The 21,717-nt window shown below is 39.6% G+C and overlaps 1 protein-coding gene across 2 annotated transcripts; it reads right to left on the bottom strand.

The window, feature by feature from the left end:
* Nucleotides 1-17: 17 nt before the first annotated feature.
* On the bottom strand, nucleotides 18-21,653 carry cars1 (cysteinyl-tRNA synthetase 1). Of its 2 annotated transcripts, XM_085769762.1 has the most exons (23): nucleotides 21,577-21,653; nucleotides 19,289-19,516; nucleotides 17,142-17,233; nucleotides 16,119-16,207; nucleotides 15,939-16,035; nucleotides 13,718-13,816; nucleotides 13,173-13,316; nucleotides 12,512-12,652; nucleotides 12,055-12,143; nucleotides 11,810-11,931; nucleotides 7,072-7,184; nucleotides 6,254-6,382; nucleotides 6,012-6,141; nucleotides 5,510-5,613; nucleotides 5,324-5,421; nucleotides 4,550-4,739; nucleotides 3,924-3,992; nucleotides 3,422-3,503; nucleotides 3,043-3,123; nucleotides 2,293-2,360; nucleotides 1,835-1,894; nucleotides 487-570; nucleotides 18-209 (listed from the first exon to the last, which is right to left on the bottom strand). In XM_085769762.1, the coding sequence occupies exons 1-23, from the start codon at nucleotides 21,596-21,598 to the stop codon at nucleotides 81-83; spliced, it is 2,460 nt and encodes an 819-aa protein (XP_085625888.1). In that variant the 5' UTR covers nucleotides 21,599-21,653; the 3' UTR covers nucleotides 18-80. The 2 variants fall into 2 exon arrangements, with proteins under 2 accessions (XP_085625888.1, XP_085625898.1); XM_085769772.1 differs by lacking the exon at nucleotides 19,289-19,516.
* Nucleotides 21,654-21,717: the final 64 nt, after the last annotated feature.

The following is a 21,717-nucleotide window of genomic DNA, read 5'->3' as shown; positions in this document are numbered from 1 at the left end:
GACGACAACCCAGCATCTGTGGTCATAACATTTATTCTGTAGGTTTTTCCGTAGAGGGGCTGGACAGTCTGTGAACACCATCAGTTTCCATTTTGGTTCGTCTGCAGATACTCATTATGAAGTTTCTCCTGGGTCTCGTAAAGTTTACGCAGCTTCTTGGCTTGACCTTTGCTGAGCTCCTTCCCTTCGACGTCGTGAGTGGGGAAACCCTGAAAGAATACATTTTGATTGGTCAAGTTTTCACACCAGAGCAGAGCAAATTATAATTTCAATGTGTAAAGCTAAAAAAAAAAAAAAGACCATTTTGATTCTGATACAAAAAACTACAAACATTTTTCATTTTGTTTTGTTTTGAGAATGTTTTTCTTGTATCTGAAACACCTACAGTGTATTTGGCCCATTTTCTACAAGTTTGCATCACAGTTGAATATATCCATTCTTCAACTTCACACTTGAAATTTAGTGAGAATCAGGAATGCAATTTACCGTCTCATCAAACTTGGAGTATTTGTCTGTTTCTGAGCGAAACATCTCACATGGAGGGATCTTCATCTTGGCAAGTTTGGCCATCTGTAGGAGTGAGAACAATGAGTCAGTGACTGGTGATGGTGAACAAAACTCCCAGCGCAACTCCTCGACCTGACTTCTGCATTCGACACTGTAGATCATGAAATATTGTTATCACGTCTTGACCAGTGTGTAGGCCTTCATTTCATTTCATTTCTTTATTTATTGAATTGGGACAGTGCACATTCATCAACACTGACGCATTAAGCATTAGTGTAAATGTGCCGGACTTAGCACAACTGCTAAATTTCAGCCGCAGTCCCAAGGCAGGTTTCTAAAAGACATAAATACAGAAGACTTTAAAACCTTGTGATGACAAGTCATACAGTGGACAATTACAAGACAGAACATAGACAGACAATATCAAGGCAAAACAGACGCAGACATACAAAAAGGCCTTAAAGGTACAGCCCTCACATGGTTTAAATCTCATTTATCAGAGAGGTGCTTTTCTGTTCATATGGGTGAACACACTTCTACCACATCCCCTCTTAAATGTGGGGGGCCCCAAGGATCCATCTTGGGCCCTATTCTTTTTTCAATTCATATGCTCCCCCTGGGGTCCATATTTAAAAAACATAACATACCATTTCATTGTTTTGCTGATGACCTGCAGATTTACCTGCTTTTCTAAACCAATAACACTGCCTCCACCCAAGCTCTGTTGAACTGTCTAAATGATGTTCACATGTGGATGGCTTTAAATTTCCTGAATATTAACAAATCAAGTAATTCTATTTGGCAATTCCAACCTTCTTGATGGCTGTAAAGCTGTGTTCACACCGGACCTTTTGTTTTTCTCGCTGGTGAATAGTTTACATGTTAAGTCAATGCAAACGAGCGATTGAGCGCTTAATCGCTCAGGCGAAAAATCACTGGGGCTCCGAGGGATTTTTCGCTCTGTCGCTCGAGATGAGAAATCCCAACTCTCTGGCCGTCAGTCGCTCAGCGCTGATTGGCTGCCGTAATCTCGGTGGTGCCGGTGTAAACAGAGACACATGGCAGTGGGCATGATGTCATCAAAGCAAAAATGCTAGTCTGTGCCAAGTTGACGTCAACAGCTAACCTTAACCCTATATACTGACATAACAACATCAGCCGAGAACTGAACCTCAGACCGTGTTCACAGTCTCTGTCCAGGCAAGTTTTTCAGCTTTGCATTAGAAATGATCTCAAACACTTTATCACATGACTGTTAAGAGAAACTGGAGTAAAACACAGGAGTGAAAGCAGGAGTAAATACAAGTAGACAAAGGATCCGTCTGACCTCTTGTTCCTGTTTCTTCCTGGCAGCCTCCTCCTTCTTCCTCTTCTTCTCCTCCTCCATCTATAAAAGAAGAAAAGTATCTTTACATTAGAAATAATTCATATATAAATTTGAAGATATGTACATAAATTGTATTTTTGTAAGCTTTGATGACTTATCACACAAATTTGGCCTGGGTCTAGTTTGTTTTGATATTTCCACCATCATGATACCAACTTTCCAAACTGTTTTCAACTCTAGAAGACTTGTTTCAAGAATTAATGACTGTATAGACTCTTCTAAAAACACAGTCCTTGCAAAGATCAGGGCAGGATGGGATGGAGTTGGAGGACTTGAAAGAGGACATCTTGGACAGCGCTGTATAATGAGTGAATGGCAGCACTTCATGTGCCAAATTAAGCATAATGCGATTCAAGATAGAAGACATGCTTCAATATGTCATATTATCCTCCTCTCACCTTCTTCTTCTCTTCTTTCTCCTTCAATAGTGTCTCCTTGTCCACGAGTTTCACCACAGTGGGCAGCCCTGCAACATGAGGTCACCAAATTATGAGCTTCTGACAGTAAAACAATCCTTCATTAACTAAACTGAGGCTGTAACAAAGTGAATATTATTTTCCTAATTAACATCCTTAACCATTTATTGTGGTGTTCCCCTGTTGCTCTCTGCTGTTAATTCACCCCAACACTGTTTCTCTAATCTACAGATTGCACTGAACAATCATATGGTGGTTCTTAATGTAGACAAAATTAAATGTATGCTTCTGTCCATAACTCAGATCTAAAACAATCTGAAACAATCTGATGATCTTTAGTATCATTATCATCATTAGTACTATTGTGTAGCTGCAACATGGAACAACTGAAACAGAAAAGTCCAAAACATCCTTTACTTTTATTCTTAGGGCTCTTTAAATCTCTAATTGCATCACACTTTACCTTCAGATGTTTCTCTTTTAGCTGATCGGTACATCTTTATTTGAATATAGTTTCAGTTTGTATTTATTTTAAATATTCTTCAGGTCTGTGGCTTTTATTGTTGTCGTATTTATTAACACTCTCCTGCCACTTGTATGAGCTTGACATCGCTGTTTCTTGTGTCTAGGACCTTTTAATTCATCTCTTTCAACAACATTGTAAATTAGGTTACTAGTTGAAATAACAGTTGAATGAAAGAATGAATGAATGATGTCTAACAGTTGCATTACCTTCATGATCCTCCAGTCGGACACCCAGCTCTGGTAATGTGTCGTCACGGACAACGTCACAGAGTTGCAGCAGCTCCATCACTACATTAAATTAAAAAAGAAGAACAAAAAGACAAATAAACATTTACCTTTCCTTTGTTTCCTACATTTGTGTTTTTACGTTAGAAAGTTATTGAGTGCTACAGACAGACTATAGTCGGCGATCATATCTATAGCACTCACTCCTGCAGAGTAATGACGCTCCAAAGACAACATGATATCTGGGTGTGGATATATAATACATATCCTGTGGGTTTAATTAGACCTTGAAAAAAACTCCTGAAGCCTCTCTTATTTGATACAGACATGAATTCTATTGGTGTTAAATGCAGGTTCTTACCTTTCTGCTCTCGGGCAATTTTTCTGACCTGCTCTCTGAAATCGGACAGCACCGTGAGATAGGGCATCACAGTGCTCTCCAGCTGGAAAAATAGCAGCAACAATACCTCAGTCAGTGTGATTTAAAGACCAGTGGCCTGAAATTGTGTAAAAATGAGCAGCAACATGTCTGTAAAAGTCATAAAAGCTCCATATATAGTATTTGTTGGATTATAAAGCAGGATGCAGGATTTAGTTTCTCTGAGTGTTTCACTTGCAATCTGCTCTATTTTTATTGGATTATTCAGAAAACAGTCAGTCTATTAGAAGAGTGACTCAGATTCTGCTCTCTTCTGATTGGCTGACACAGATTTTTTATTATTATGGCTCCAGAAGGAAGCCTGAGATGTATCAACACTAAAGATAAAACGCAGACGAAGGAGAGAATCTGGATCTTTTAAGTTCTATGAACCAGCCAGTGTTAAATACAAATAGTAAAAACACAGTAAAGTCTCATCACTTACATCAACACTTTGACCTTGTCCACCCACGGGGAAACCAATAGGATCTGACCCCTCGATGGCTCCAAATATCTACAAGGCAACAGACTGGGGTCAGTGGGTTCAATGCTGTTTCACATAGAATATCACGTCATATTCTAAATCAGAAAACAATGAAATGATGAAATTAGTCATTTATCCAAAACTGCCAAACAAACAAGGCGTCCCACAGAAAATAAACAGCAGGAATCTTCAATTCTACTGAGAAAAATCTTGTTTTTCTCTCTTCTCTAAGACAACTGTAAACAATACTGCAATACTTGAGCAAATTTTAAGTGTTTCCTTAAAATGAGACAATAAAAAACAGACAATAAATGGGAAATCAATAAAGTGGTACGATGCCTTTGAAATTATTCATGTGTTTGGCATGTTAATTAAAAACTGATGGTTTTGTCTCTAGCTCAGTTTTTACAGAGTTTGACTGTTGGCTGAGGGACAGATCATGTTTATTGCTGAAAAAGATAATTTCTGAGTGTTGTTTAATGTTGTCCATGGACATTTGTTGAATATTTTCCATATTTTTTTTTGAATGAATCAGTTTATAAATGTTGATGATGATGGAAAACAGTGGTGGTGAAGACGAGCTTCACCTTCAGCATGTTGGTGAGGTACGCGGCAATGCTCTCCATCAGCAGCCGGTTGGGCCTCAGCTTGGCCCCCTTCCTGCCGGCGATGTAGCTGTTGCTCTGGTTGACCAGCACCCTCATCTCCTCCATGGCGGTGCGAGTGTCCACGTTGTCACACAGAGCCTCGTGGACGGCCGACTTCCTGTCGTAGAAACTGGACGACAGAGGCAGACATATTTTGAGAGTCCTTATCTAAACAATGGGCCAGAAACACATAGGAATCTCACAAAAATAATGGATTTTCAATGGGTGACTGAATGGCTCCAGTTTAGATCTAATGATCTCATACTTACAACTTGATCACGCACTATATAATTGCATTGTTGAAAATGTCTTCTTGAATCCAAGAAAACGTTTTAATATTCAAGATTTTTAACTAGTTATCTAGTTGTCTTCCTTGCTGTGCAACTTTTTTCATCATATAAGAATATATAGAATATAAGAATAACAGATCTACTAATTTTCTAACATTTTCAAATGATACAGACTCAATGTTGAGGCTTCTTTCGTTTTCCAGACGAACAGAATACATTATTTTACAGTGATCCAGTCCATATGTTACAAAAAGTGTCCTAGTTTTTTGACTTCTTTATATTTCCCCACAATCATTTAAATCTGGTCATTGTTTGCTCTGAACCTTCAGTGACTGAAATGCAAAGACTCTCTCTCTCTCTCTCTTTAGTGCAGAGGTGGTTGGGTCTATGAGCAGGTTAAATGTTGTTCTCTACTTTCTCTCACCTGTTGTTGAGCTCCTCCTCTGCTGCCTCCCACTTCTCAAACTGACCCGTGATGTCGGTGGGGGCACGCAGGATGTCTTTGACATTGAGGAAAAACTCCTGTTCAATGAAAAAAAGGCACTAATTAGATCAAGGCCAAACATGTGAAGAGACAAGCTGTCAGGATCAAAACCACACTTGGTCTCACATTCATGAACTTTTCGTACTGGACGGCTGACTCCATGGTGTTGGAGGAATAGTCCAGGGTGTCTTTCCAGGAATGCATCAGGAAGGCCAGACGGAGCTGTCGAGCTGCAGGAGGACAAACAGAGGGAGGCGTCATTTCCACCATCAGCATTTCAGGGTTAGAGACGCTGTGAAACGCTGTCATATGAAGCTGCCCTCTGCTGGAACTTATGAGGACTGCAACTTGTGGCTCCACCCTGTACTACCAAGGGCGCTCAAAAAATGCAGGAAAACTCTCAGTTATCTGGGTTATCTGAACCTAACACTGGTCGTCCTGATAATCTTGTACTATGAAGCAGAATTTATGGTTGTCAAGGTAAACCCTGCTGGTCTCTGTTTCAAAGCAGAGCTACATGGGAACTCTATCTAATAAAATATACTAAGCTTCATTTTAATTAAACAGAAATTCTTTTGACACTGATGATTTTACTTTTACTCCTTTGGTGGTCAGGCATCTGACTCACCTGTGTTCTTTGCCAAGGCATCTTTAATGGTGATGAAGTTCTTCAGAGACTTGGACATTTTGCAGCCTGCGATTGTCAGGTGTCCGGTGTGCAGGAAGTATCGCACCCAGTGATCGTTCTCAAAGAAGGCCTGCAAGGGAAACAACCAGCGGCTCTCAACATCTGGATTTTACTTTAGAAAACGTTTCTGTTTATCATCTCACGAACAAGTTCACAGTGATAGTCAGACTTTTCCTTTGCACCTCAGACTGAGCCAGCTCGTTGTCGTGATGGGGGAACCGGAGATCGAACCCTCCGCCGTGGATGTCCATGGACTCTCCGAGGATGGAGCCGGCCATGGCTGAACACTCGATGTGCCAGCCTGGTCTTCCCTGTTACCACATCCAAACAACCACAGATTCATGTAAAATGTCAGAAAACAGAAACAATGTCCAGTTTAATTTCACAGAGCCAGAGGTGACCATCATTCCCCATTAAATATGACAAAGAGAAATAACACATCACTACAAAGCTGGAACCAGGAGCTTTTTTACATTTGTGCTTGAAAATAAACATGAATGTGACTATTCAACTAATTTATAAACTAAGCAAATTAAAGTAGAAGTAAGCGATCCGGTCGTTTTGGCTAACTTTTTGTCAGCCGATGGAGTTAGCAGTCCCCGCCCTCGTCCCTACGTCACCACATTCACGCGCATCCCTTGGCTGCACATACAGAGAGGACCGCCCCTTTATGCTATTCTCTCTCCTCATTGGATAAAGGTTGTAGGATACAAGGAAATAAAATAAAAGTTTTCTCCTCGGTTTACAGCAGAGCAGAGTGACTGACAGACCCGTGTTTCAGACCAAACACTCTATGTAAGTGATTGCTGTCGGAAGATATAACTATTTAAGACTTATATTAACACAAACATTCCGCTTACTTCTGCTTTAATAAAAGACCATGCAAGTTTGGCCAAACTGCCTCCTCTGTTCCTGCCCTCTGCACTTTCTCTTGTTATTTACTCAGTGAATGAGACGATCATCTCTTTGACATTGTGCTGGAGGCAGAGTGACCACTCACCTTCCCCCATGGAGAGTCCCAGGATGGCTCTCCTGGCTTGGAGGCTTTCCACAAGGCAAAATCATTTTGGGACTTTTTCTCACTCAGTCTGTCAGCAGAGATGCTCAGGTCACCTGCAGCAGCACAGAACAGAGAGGCAAATAACATGAGCAACACGACTTGAAGGGTAAGAGTCCTGGACGGAGAAATAGTTTCCTTGTTTAAAACAATAGAGTCACGAGGTGACGTCAGTGTTAAAACTAGTTCAGTTATAGTGCAGGTGGATCACGCCAATGCTTTAATGAAAACTGCTCACCTTTTTGAAACCTATTATTATGACCCTACTACTTTTTGCCTCCTTTGTTTTGTTTTATGTCTTATTTTGAATATTTGTGTGGTGTGTGGACATGTGTAAATGAGAAGCCAATTAAATTACAAGTAAATTTAATTGGCAAGTAAATTCACATGTAAAAAAAAAAAGAATTCAAAGATAGGTTTAGTAACGTTATACGTACGTCCAGGTATCCCAGGAGAGATTTGTGGGTGTGTTACAGTAAATGTGGACCACAGTGATAGATAATGAACAGGCAAACCCTTAAAGTGATCTCATTTAATGTGAATGGGATTTTAAATCCAGCTAAGAGGAGGCAGATACTAACAAAAATGAAAAGGGAGAATGCGCAGATTGTGCTATTACAAGAGACGCACCTCACCTCACTGGAGCACGAAAAACTTAAAAGAATGGGTTTTTAAAGGGTATACTACTCATCTTATAAATCAGGTCACAGGAGGGGTGTAGCAACCTTGATTTCACAACAAATACCATTTGAACAGGTCTCAGAGACATCTGACAAGGAAGGGAGATATGTAGTAGTCACAGGGAAAATACATGATGTAATTATAACAATTTGTAATGTTTATGCTCCCCCTGGAAGTAATTTTGCTTTTTATAGAAACATATTTGACTTGATGATGAAGGACACAGGGGTTGTCATATGTGGAGGTGATTTTAATATCCGTCTCAATCCAAAACAGGATTCATCCAAAAACCCAGCTACTACGCTGTTACATAGGAAAATTAATGCCTTAATAACAGAGCTTGGCATTTTGGATTTGTGGAGAGACTTCTATCCATCCGGCCGTGACTATACTTTTTATTCACATCCACATGATGCTTATTCCAGAATAGATTATTTTTTTATATTAAAGAGAGACCGTCATCGAATTCGCGATTGTGATATTGGATGCATTGATCTATCTGACCATGCCCCCCTCTCCTGCACTGTAGATATTATTGATAACCCGGGTAGAACTTTGTGGAGGTTGAATACAAGTATCCTAAATAATCCGAGATTTAAAACCCAAATGAGAGAGGAAATAAAAAGATTTCTCGAGGAAAATGATAACGGCGAGGTTGATTCAGCTACAGTATGGGATACTTTAAAAGCTGTTATTAGAGGGAGAATAATATCATTCTGTGCCTATGAAAAGAAACAAAAACAATTAAGATTGATAGATCTTAATAAAGAACTGAAAAATCTTGAGACACAACATAAAAGAGAACAAAAACCAGAAATACTAACTAAAATAAAAGCAGTTAGAAACGAAATAAATCTAATATATACACAGGAAATTGAAAAAAAGATGTTATTCACAAGACAAACTTATTATGAGTCTGGAGCAAAATCACTTAAAATCCTGGCAAGAAAACTGCAAAAGCAACGAGCAGACAACACAATATACAAAATAAGGGATATAGACTCTAACACTATACAGTACAAACAAGAAGAAATACAAAGAACTTTCAGAAAATACTATAAGCGCTTGTATACACAACCCCAATTAGAAGGTGATCAGCAAATTGATGACTTTTTAAAATCTCTCAATTTACCATCTATATCTCAAGAACAAAACGAAATATTAACGGCCCCTATAACTGAGATAGAGCTAACTAAGGCCATCTCCACCCTAAAATCAAACAAATCACCTGGCCCGGACGGCTACTGCTCAGAGTGGTACAAGGCATTTAAAGCTGAGCTAACGCCAATCCTTCTCCGAGCTTGTAATACCACATTAACAGATGCTAAAATGCCCCCATCTTGGAATGAGGCGGTTATTTCCGTTATTCCTAAGGAGGGAAAAAATAAATTAGAGTGCGGTTCATACAGACCCATCTCGGTGTTGAATGTTGACTACGAACTTTATGCAACCGTCCTCGCCAGAAGACTGGACAAAGTTCTTCCTCAGCTTATACACAACGATCAGACCGGATTTATCTCACAAAGACAGACTCACGATAACATTAGGCGATCATTACATGTATTACATCATATCCAAAAGAATAATATTGAAGCCTGCTTAGTTAGTATAGATGCCGAGAAGGCCTTTGACTCGGTAAGTTGGCCTTTCTTATACAAAGTTTTAGAAAGATTTGGCTTGGACAACATTTTTATTGGAGGGATCCGTACATTATATAACAAACCATCGGCTCGGATGAAAATAAATGGATACCTTTCCGATACCATTACACTGGAACGGGGCTCGAGACAGGGATGTCCAATTTCACCCCTGTTATTTGCACTTTATATAGAGCCCCTAGCCTTGTGGATAAGACAGACTCAGAATATTAAAGGCATCTGCATTAACGGAGACCACAAGGTGGCGCTATACGCCGATGACGTGTTGGTTTATTTAAGTAACCCTCCTAATTCACTCCCCAAACTAATGACCATCCTAGAAAAATTTGGTAATTACTCAGGATATAAATTAAATATACAAAAGACACAAATTTTGACCATTAACTATCAACCCACAAAGCAACTTAGAGAGAAATTTCACATTAACTGGGATCAAAAGTCGTTAAAATATCTCGGAATAAACCTGCCGAAAAGAATTCAAACACTGGCAGAGATAAATTATGGCCCCCTCTTAACGAAAATTAAAGACGACATACACAGATGGAACTCAATTTCTTTTCTTAGTCTTAGTCACAGAATTGACTCTGTAAGAATGAATATTCTCCCACGATATCTCTACTTATTTCAGGCACTCCCTGTAGAAATTTCCCCAAAACAATTTTCTGAACTGAATAAGATTATTTCCAGATTTATTTGGCAGGGTAAAAAACCCAGGGTTAGATTTAAGACATTACAACTCCCAAAAGAGCAAGGGGGAATGTCACTACCTAATTTTAAAGATTATTTTTATGCAGCTCAGATTAGACCCCTAATTAATTTGTGTAACCCATCCTTTCAAGCTAGATGGAAAGATATAGAACTCTCAAGTCTAGTTGATCCCCCAATACAAGCAGCACTACCTCACAAACATTTGGGAGGAGTTGTAGATAAGATACAGAACCCATGGATCAAAGTGCAGTTAAAAATTTGGAATATGATAAAAGATGAGTACAAATTAAGTAACAAATTACAAATAATTCAATGGTGTGCTTACGATCCGGAGTTTAAGGCTAACGCAATAGATAAAGGATTTAAATCATGGATTTCGAAAGGGATAACGACATACTATTCTCTTACAGAAAAGGGACAATTTAAAAGCTTTGATAGGTTGAAGGAAGACTATAACCTGGACAGAACTGAATTCTTTAGGTTCCTCCAGGTACGTAGTCGTTTTGAAAATATCAGAAAGGAAACAGACCTTAATGACCCCATATCAAAAATTTTTACTGATGCTTATCAAAGAAAATCAAACAAGGGTGTCATCTCCAGAATTTATAAAGGCCTATTGTCTAAAAAGTCCCACAATACAGATTATGTTAGGAAAAAATGGGAGAGAGAGGGTAGTCTGTTAATATCTGAAGAGGATTGGCTCAACATTTGCCAATCCCAGTGGAAATGCACCAGCTCTCATTCATGGCGAGAGTTCGGTTGGAAGTGTATGATCCGTTTCTTTATTACACCTAAACAAAAGGCACATTTTACTGGAGGGGAAGCTACGTGCTGGAGGCAATGTGGACACCGGGAAGCCAATCACTGGCATATTTTTTGGGAATGCCCAGTGGTTAAATCCTTCTGGGCAGAGCTTCATAAAGTATTAAGTGGTCTATTTAACACTAATTTGCCTATGCAGTTTTCCACATTATTTTTAGGAAATTTTGATTTACAGGTCAGGAAAGCTGATGAATACTTATTTGATACTTTGATAACTGCTGGTAAAAAAGCAGTTACAAGACATTGGTTGGTCCCCGATCCACCCACAATACAGGAGTGGATAAGTATCGTAAATGACATTTACCTTATGGAAAGGATTACCTTCTCCCTCCGCCTTCAAAAAATCATATTTACTAAAAGGTGGGCCAAGTGGGTTAAATATGCCGGTCTTGAACAGACAGAAGTACGGAATGGGTGACCTTGCAATGCTGTTTTTTTTCTTTCCTTATTATTTTATTTTATTTTTTTTTTTTTTTATTGTTTTGTTGGAATTTAGGATTAATCTGTACCACTCATACTTTACTTCAAAACTGCCTGGTAGACATTTCTTTATTTGCTCTTTTATGTAGGCCTATCTCTCCCAGTTTGTTCAAAGTTTTTAGATGTAATTCATTTACCTTTGTGTATTTTGTTTATTGTTTTATACACACATAAAAAAAAATGTAATTGTGAGTGGCAGAAGTAACATTGTATGTTTCTTGAAAGTAATTACTGTATTGTAATGCTCTCACAAAATAAAAATAAAAAAATGTCAAAAAAAAAGAAAAAAGAATTCGCAATGTAACTTAAGCTGTAACGGCATGCTGACATACCCTCTCCCTCCTGTAAGGCTTTCTGGTCTCCCACTGCCTCTGGCACCAGTTTGGCGTATGAGTGCTTTGGATTGGCGTCAAACTTTGAGGTGTCAAAGTAAACTGAACCGTTTGATTCATACCTGTGAAACATCACAAAAATTAATTAATTAACATTAATTAACAGTTAAGAAACAACAACAACAACAATGCCACAGTCAGATGGTTGTGTCAGCGGTGTCTAACGGCTGCAGTGTCCTCCTCACCCGTAACCATTTGACACAATCTTCTCCACAAACTCCACGATCTCGGGGACATACTCGCTGACTCGGGTCAGGACATCAGGGGGAAGAACCTGGAGGAGCAGAGCAGGACGAGATGAGACAAAATCCTTGACATATGACCGATGTCCTACAGTTCTCAATACATCAGATGAATGGAGACTGAGGTTGTCAAAAAAATAGATTGGTACTAAGGTAAGATTTTCAAGTCCACTATTTTGCATACAAGGCAAATGACCAGAGAAAGACTGAAGAATAAACTGTGTCACAGCTCAACTGTTGTCATTAACGTTGAATAAAATGCCTTTATGCCTCCTAGTCATTTTCTCTGGTGTTATTAAAAATGGTCAATTGAGTTGGACATTACAGTATCAACACGACCCCAGTGGAGACACAGTGTGATGAACCTAAAGCCTTCTTGGTCTCTCGTGGCCTGACTCACATTCAGGGCGGCCATGTCTGTGTGGTACTCGCCCTCCCAGTATTTGGGCAGAATGGAGAAGATGGAGTTCTCTGTCACTTGACTTCCAAACTGTTTGTCCAGCCAGTCGGACAGCAGGTCCTTGGAGCTCTCCAACAGCACCTGGAAAAATGATGGGAAATCAATAATAATGATGACAATAATAACTCTGTTTGTACAACACTTTTTGAAACAATGTTACTAGGATATTTACATTAAATATGATATAAAAATAGCGGCCGTTATCAACTTTAATAAAATAGTAAAACAATAGCAATAAGTCCAAATTATCGTTTGAGCTTATCGGTAATACCGGCATTTGTTTATGTCTCTGTCTCTATTTTCTTTTTCTTTTCAAGCTGTGTTTGCCTTTTAAAAATTGACAGGATCAGACCAAAAATTTTGAGCCTGAATCACAGCTGACTCCAAATGAATTTTTCACTCAACAATATTATTGCAAGATCATATTCAATTATTAAGATGGACTTGTTATTCCTTGTGTCTATTCTATGTGGACACCAAATACAGTTTATAAGATGTCTTACACACACAGTCTGGTATTTCCGTCTTTCCAAAGGAAAGTAAATCCATATTAAAATGCAGAACTCCAGTTGAACATTAGAGGCCGTGGGTTCAGACTCACCTCTGCCAGAGGCTGCACCGCCTCGTCCTTCCTCTCCATCGCTGCCTGCAGAGGCTGCAGAGCGGCAGTGACAGCAGCGTCCAGCTTCTCCAGCATCTGCTTCTTGTCTGGGTCTGTGGTCGAAGCCAAGTTGACCTGGAAAGGCTGAAAACCAACACACACACACAGATTTAAGTAACCTACACTAAACTTTCAGGTCTGATGTTTCAGCTCCTACAGTACGTTGTTAACGGAAGTGTGTTGTGGTCGATGAGTGTGTTGGGTTAACCAGAGTGTGTTATGTTTAACTGATCTGCTTCCTACACATCTGATCTGATGCACTTTGACTTATCGACTTCTTTGGACTCCGAGTGTCCATCAGATTTAAAATCTCACCTTTATCCCCTGTGTTTTTATCTCACACTCCTCTCTGTCTGTGTCAGTCAGGAAGCTGTTATTATGTTATATTCATTGTATGGTGTTGCACAGAAATTTCATCAACTCTGCTTGTTTTAAATGTGTGGGTTTTTTAAAATAAATTGATTTGAAGTGATGCTGTGTCTCACCCCTCTGGCGCTCAGGACATCCTGCAGTATCTGAGCAGCTTGAGGCTGCTTGGCCTTGTACTGGTCTAGGAGGTAGTTCTGCCGGGCCCGTTTAATGATCTGAAACACAAGGACGGCACAACATGAAGCCCACATGTGTCAAAACATTTAAAATAAATAAGGATAAGGTAACTGAGACAATAATATAAATATCAGTAAGTGGAACATATGCAATAAGTATAATCAGAACATTTCCTTCCAGAAATTTTGAGAGTGCCACAGGGGTCGCTGCTGGGGTGTGATCTCTGTCAACATGGGAATCAAATCCATGACCTTAGGGTCAACAGTCCCATATTGTACAGATGGAGCTATAAGAGACCCACATGATCATCTCTCCTTGAAATCTGTGTGTGTGTGTGTGTGTGTGTGTGTGTTAAAAATTAACACATTTTACAGTGGGTATTTGACATTAATACCTTTCTACATCAAGAGGATGTATATAATTGATATTAATTCATTTCCTTCCAGACATGAGGCTACAGAGATAGACAGAACAGATCAGGTGATTGAGGACATCTATAATGTACTGTTTGCGAGTGTTGGTGTGTATGGTATGTGATCTATAATTACAGTAAGTGCAGTGGCGGCTGGTGGTCAAATTAGTTGGGTGGGCTAATAAATAAATTATACCCATTAAATGGTTAACACAGCTAAAAGTTAGGGTTATCCCATCTCACAAAAGTATAACAACTAACTAGGCCTACACACTGCATTAAGTAAGGGTCTAGTCCAAAAAAAAAAAAACTTCACCTGGTTATCTCACACATACACACACAGTCTATGATACACACACAGTCTCTCTCTCTCTCTCTCTCTCCCTCTCTCACACACGCACGCACGCGCGCACGCGCACACACACACACACACACACACACACACACACACACACACACACACACACACACACACACACACACAGAGACACGTACGCACACACACAAACACTTACACACACGCACGCACGCACGCACACACACCCGACGATATTGCTCAATTAAAAAATAAATAAATAAATAAAAAAGACGATATATGCAGCTCATATCGACGGCCTTTCTGGTCTGTTATCGCCATGTCATTTAAGTCTGGTGCTCCCGGTGAGTTTAGAAACTAGATTCTCCACTTCGTTCATGTTAGCAAAGACAGTTTAGAGCAGTAAAGTTATGCTACCTGTGATGCTAGCGCCTAGCGCCGCTGTTTCTGTCTTCTCCCTCCCACAACAACACAACTTTTCCTCCGGTTCCTGTCATTGGTCTGAAAACAGCGGTGTTGGGCTAAATGAAATTAGCCCCAATGACAAGTTAACCAAGGGGGCGGGACATGACGCCTGTCAATCACTGACCCTGCGTCAGCCCGCTGCTGATTGGTCAGAACCGATCGGCCTGTGGGCTGAATGAAATTAGCCCAAACAGTCGGTCAATGGCGAGGGCGGGACATGGCACCTGTCAATCATCCACAGTCGGAAAATGAATGAGAGCAGACTCGGTGAGCTCGGGCTGATTAAAATTAGCCCATTTAGAGATATCCTGTGTTTTTCTTGAAACTATTTAATATTGTTGCCAGTTCCGATTTTACTAAGACTTAGAACAATCTTTTGTATGTTATTTAGAGAATATAATATAGGCTATATATAATATTTTTTCCTCATCTTTTGTTGTGTAATGCAGGGAGGGCTTAGCCCCACTAGCCCATTGATACCAGCCGTCACTGAGTAAGTGTAAGAACAGACCTGCTCAGGGTGGTAAAGCAGGTCTGTTCCAAGTTCAACTTACTAACAGGTCACATACACATACACTCACAAACAGTAGTATAGATTTCCTCAATCATGTCATCTGATCCTGTCAGCCAATAGTGAGTGGAGGACATAATGGCTGCCTGTCTCAGACATGTTTCAGTGTTAAACTCATAATCCTAAAATGATAATGCACACGCTACATGTTGCCAACCAAAATTATCGGTTGGTGAAAAACTCAATCTGATATAAATACAGGGTAATAAAAGGGGAAAGTGGATCAGCTGCCCCTGCTACCCGACCTCAGATAAACAGTTGAAAATGGATGGATGGATAGTTATAAAGGGAAAAGGCTTTAAATCAATCCTGGGTTTAATCAAATTAAATCAATTACATTTCACAGCTTATTAAAAATAAAAACAATAATAATCCCTGTTAATGCACCACACTCACTTTATCGTCTATGTCTGTGATGTTCATGCAGTAGAGGACGTCGTACTGGAAGTAGTCCCTCAGTATCCGCCTCAGGATATCAAAGGAGATATAGGATCTGATGGAGGAGAGAGAGACTATCAGAGACCGTGCTGCTGGTGAGCGACCGACACATGACAGTGGGTTTTCTAGTCACTTCACCTGGCGTGTCCCATGTGTGAGGCGTCGTACACTGTGGGGCCACAGCAGTACCAGGTCACCTTGTTCCCTTTCTGAGGAACAAACGGCTCCTGGAAAAGAAAGGTAATCAATGTTAATGAGCTGAGGGACAATGGTCAGAACTCATCTTATTATTATCACATGTGTCCTAATGGGAAATCAGCTCCACTCCTCTGATAAACTTTACACTTCATACAAAAAGATCACTGGAGTCAACCGATTTGAAAAACTAAATTTACAAAAGTGGAACCTCTGACATCAAATATTAGGAAGTCCCTGTTTTATGAGTGATTATTGATAAAGGCTGTGCTGGGAACCCCCTACTAACGTACTATGCAGAATACTTTGACATTAAAATAAGTGTGTTTTTTGTACATGCCACTTTTAACACTTTTAACTTTTTTAACTGTGATTCTTTTAAATACTTTCATATGCACACAGAGCACTTTGACTGACCGCCCTCACTTGTCTGTTTTTAATTTATTTATATTTATATACGTATATACATTTTGTTTTGTGCCAAGAGTCAGTGAAACGAAATTTCGTTCTGTGCACACTGACAATAAAGTAACTATTCTATTCTATTCTATTCTATTCTGTAGTGCGTTCACACAGCAGAGTAGGTGAATTTTGTGTACGTGAGAAATATTAGCATGAGCAAGAATTTCACACTGAACTGTCCCATGATGCACTGCGGCTGTTCAAAATACAATAGTGGGCTAGGAAGTGGACCAAAAACTGTAACACAGTTTAATTCTCGTCTAAAAATAGAAAAATAATATAAAAGTGTTATCAGCTTTCAGCCTTCTTTAAAATCATGCCAAACATCACTGTTGCTGCCTATTCCTGCTACAGTAAATGCATTCTGGGATACTGGCTTCATATGAACATCAGCTGGGTAATGGACACAATGCAGTATATATTGAGTACTGTATGTAGGACGGAGGTATTGTGTTAATGAGCGAGTACAAGCACAGCCACAGGGATTTGACTTTGACCTCTGACCTTTGTTCTGGTCAAACTGTTGTAGAGCAGAAGCTGAGGGACTCCTGTTCCTGCTGGAGGAGACCAGGCCGGCTGGACCCGCTTTCCCTTCACTGAAATTGAAACAACACACAAACACACAGTAACTTAACAAAGGACATTTGTTTCATTTTGAAAAATGAAATGCAAATGTTTTACCTGAACTTTATTATTTTTCTATGAAGAAAGATTGAAGTCACTACATGCAGAATTTTACATTTCAGTTTTACTTTTCATCATTAATTTTGTGCATCACTTTACTTTTTGTCATTATTTAAACATCCTCGTTTTGGGAGTTTAGGCCTTTTTGTTCACTGTTGTCCTGCTACTTTCTGGTATCACAAGTGATTGATCGTGGACGATCATCCCTTTTCACCAATGTGCAATAATCCAATAACAATCCTGTACATAATTTAATATGTACATCATTCAACATAAATAGCCTATAAACTAAAGTATCACTCAACAAGTTATCGATGATTTTATTAATCCAGAGTTAAACAATTATATATGTATTATAAATTACGTAATAATTAGCATTTAAGTAGAAGGAATGGTTAATAAAAATTTGCTAAACCAATACTGTGTACTTTTTATTCAATTTTACGTTCCTAGATAAGATAATAGAATATCAAAAAAATTGAGGAAATTACTGTTGCAATTCTTTTTGCTTAAACTATAAATTGAAAATGTTGCAGATTCAATTTCCATTGATTGGGTGATCAATGAAAAACACACAAAACAATTTCTGGAAAAATACATCTGATCAAGATAAGATGCATTTCATATCTAGATGTGAGAGATCACATCTAGTCTGATTGAACTAATGTTTGATAATAGTGACTATTGCACTATAAGAGTCCGATTTTTATTATTTGTCAGGATTTTTTGAAATTTGGTTTGTTGTTGATTTTTATTATATATTTGGCTCAAAGTGTGAAAAGTGAGTGAGTTTGGTCTGGATCAGTCAGATAACAGAGAGGTGAGTGGTCAGTGCAGATCCATGAGCTGAGAGCTCATATAAAGGAACACACACATAAAGCCAGGAGACAATGAGCTGCCACACACAGAGCATGCACAAACACCCACACATGGTGTTCACATGAATAGGTGCAGTGAAAACCTGCGAGAGACAATGTCTAATACTCTGAAAACGTGTGTGTTGATGTGTCTGCAGGGGCCTTGTCAGATTTTCACGTTAGGCTGGTTACACATGTACACTAGACAATTTTAGGCACAAGTTGTCTTCCTCAACAACAAAGGGTGTGGCCTGATGTGTGGCATGTCATAAACGATGATTACTCTATGTAATCCTCAAGTGTGTCGTGTCAAAATTATTATTTTATTTCCTGTTACTAATCAAGTCAGAGCCTCAAGATCTGGAACCTCACCTCTGATGGAAATACTCGCAATATAATATAACCATGACCAGACCAGCATCACAAACCGGATGTTGCCACTTACAGGTTGCCATGCCTACACTGTCCTCTTAGCCAGATTTTCACCAATATACTTCCTTCTTTTTTTGTTTTTCCACAGCATAACAGAGTACACACCAGGACAGTCTCTCCTCATGACACTGACCATGTCCCATATTTGTTTTTCATCTAAAGTCATGATTGATCACATGAGTTTCAGTGAGATCTGTTGCTGGGGAATCTCTACAGTGAAACTGTCGCCACATACGGAAGGCGTGTGGTCTTATGGTCTGGCTAAATCATCTCCTGTTTGGTTGAAACTGTCCGTACGTCTGTGGTCTCCCTAAGTTATTCAAATCAGTGGTCTAGTGTGTAACCAGCTAGGTGTGTCTCTCTGTAAGGAAATGTGCAGTCTGTGACTTTAGTGCAGTTTGTCACAGCTGCTGTCTTTTTGTTTGAACAGCGATAAAAAAAAAAAAAGAGTCCTCGGTGCTCGGCTACAGGCAGCACACACACACTCCACTGCTGTTACTGACAAGAAAAGTGAAAGCTAAAATTGAATTCATCCAAACCCCTGCAGAAGAAGCTCAGGGTGCATGCATGTCAGTGTTTGCAGAGCGTCAGGTTAGAGCTGCTCTCAGTTTTTCCTGCCTCAGGCAGCCTCAACTTCAACCATGTCTATCCTGTCCATGCCTTCAGCTGTCTACTCACTGCTGCTCTCAGAGGTCAGGTCCTGCTGCAGGGCTGCTATGTGTCTGTACCAGCGCAGAGCGTGCACATGTTGTGGATCTGGGGGCCTGTGGAGCAGCTTAAAGGCTTTCTGGTCGGCCTGGGAGGGGCTGAACCCAGCCAGGTAGCTGCGTGAGGTTAGGTAGTCATTCAGGGCCACAGCCAGCGCGGCCTCCTCATTTATCTGTAGCAAGAAGCCAAACTCAAAGGCTGCAGAAAACAAGAGGGCAGATGTTCGCAATGAATCACCGACCAGGCTGCAACAGCCAGAGAAAAACACCAACAACAGGACGGTGAGGAAGTTCACGCTGAAACCACCAGATCAACTGAAGAAGCACATTTTAACTCACATGATGTAAAAAAAAAAAAACAACAATAATTTTCACTAAACTGAAATCTTCCTGAAAAGTAACACACAAGCACAAAAGCTGAACCTGTCTTTGTCTTGAAAGGATACTTAACCATTATGATCAGCTTAAATCTAAATGAGATGGTATATTATGGTCCTGGGCAGATGTACCAATGCACCAAGACGCTGGGTTTTCAACTATACAGATGCCAGATGTTGCATTTACCGGTAGTGTCTAGTGACATCTGGCAGAGTTAACATTGTCTCTGTCCGTGGTGTAGCAACTATATGACAGCATGGGGCTCAGACATGAACATGGACACTGCAGGGGAAATGACTCTGAATGGGAGTTGCAATGCAAACAGATAAATAAGTGGAAAAAGAGTTAAAGAAAGTTTCAAAATCTGAATCTCTATTGGGCCAATCCAATAATGATCCTCTGAATTTTCCAACCCACAAACACAAACACCATAAGAGTGAAAACTGGCAACTCAAACAGAAACGTAATGTCTTTGCTCCATGCATGAGTAATGAAATACTAAGACAGAAAGTGAAAACAAAGTGAAAAAGAAAGTGACTCAGACAAAGCTGGAACAACAACAGAAGCGAGTGGTTCATGAGGATACGTCACTAACATGAAATGAGGGACAAGCAACAAATATACAGCATCGTTTAGACTGAGATGACTGCGCTATTAGGCTAAGGCTTGTGGCTTAATGAATTGCCAAATAAACCATCTATTTCAAAGCATTAAAGAGGCGATAGTGAGCATGAGTTACTTTTGCATGCAACCTAAGCAAAACTGAATAATAAACACTAATCTATTATAATTTGATTATTCCAATGCAAAGAGAAGAACACACAATACAAGCAATAGTTAAGAGGTGAACAGTAGCCTATATTATACTGAGCATGGAAAAAGTGAACTGAGTTTTTTTTTCACACATTTGAAATATTAATATTTGTATAATGATCATTATAAATATTATTATTATATTATATTTATTCTATTCCTTTTTTTTTATAAGAATGACAGTGCTTGATCACTGCACTGTTAGTTTCTGTTTGACACTTTCACATTTGAGCTATCCCACTGGATGATGCAGCAATAGAAACTGAAAATAAAAACTAACTTCTTAAAATGTAATTATTTCAGTGTATAAATAAACACACAATATCCAACAACATCGACCAATCACATCAAAGCTTCAGTACACAATTAAACCCCCCTGGAGATATGGACAGGATTAAAATGTTAAGGGACATCTTCTCGGTTATGCAGAGCACCGTTATAACCTGTTCCAGATGATGCAACATCAGCTCAGGTGGGACATTGTGAACAGGATAATAATACCTATTGTAATTGTCTTGATTTAAGGCTGCAGCGTTGCATTTTATTCTCATAAAGAGCCACAAACTGGGAACACTATTCAAATTGCCTCAGGTTTCTTTCTTTCTTTCTTTTTTTTTTAAAGCAGCATGACGGACTGGCATATATTTATCTTAAAATGACAACAGGTGACACAAAAATCTTTAAACATTTAGCTAATTACAACATCTGTCGTTTCTTACTGACACACCTCCATGTGAAACACATCTGCCGAATATCAGCGTGTCCGCTTTACTTTCACGTCGTGTCTAATTTGTTTATCTGTTTTTGCCGATATATTCCGATCCATAAACAATCAGCTTAACTCGCAGGTTTTTGTTGATGGGCTTCAGTCTGTCACTTCAGTCAGTGACAGTGGTGGCTGCAGCTATAAGCGGCTCTGCTCTGCTGCAGCCTCTCTCCTGGCTAACCAAGCTAACGTTAGCTCAGCGGCGGTGACAGGTGGTAAAAAACAACAAAACACGGAGAACATCACTGTCAGGGCAATTTCTTGTTTTTCAGCTAAAGAGTGTGAGATTATTGTCACAGTACCTGTCTCTCCTGAGGTCGACATTGCCACAGTGTTGGATGGCTGGGTGCTGATGCAACAATAGCGTGCCCGGAAGAGCAGCAGCGTTAAATGCCGGAACCGGAACTAATGTGTTGGAAGGAGAGAGCGGGGGGACGTAAATG

The sequence above is a fragment of the Trachurus japonicus genome, chromosome 3, assembly GCF_045865225.1.
Source record: "Trachurus japonicus isolate A0001 chromosome 3, Traja_1.0".
NCBI classification, from domain to species: Eukaryota; Metazoa; Chordata; class Actinopteri; order Carangiformes; family Carangidae; genus Trachurus; species Trachurus japonicus.
The sequence above is the reverse complement of the archived record's forward strand: the minus strand, read 5'-3'. Positions and strand labels throughout refer to the sequence as shown.

Bases quoted from the DNA above. Each gene is read 5' to 3' on its own strand.
- cars1 (XM_085769762.1), bottom strand. From the start codon at position 21,598: ATGTCGACCTCAGGAGAGACAG. The intron at 5,422-5,509 runs GTGAGACCAAGT...TTCATTGAACAG, and splicing joins AGTACGAAAAGTTCATGAAT to GAGTTTTTCCTCAATGTCAA. The intron at 210-486 runs GTAAATTGCATT...GTATTCTTTCAG, and splicing joins ACTCCAAGTTTGATGAGACG to GGTTTCCCCACTCACGACGT.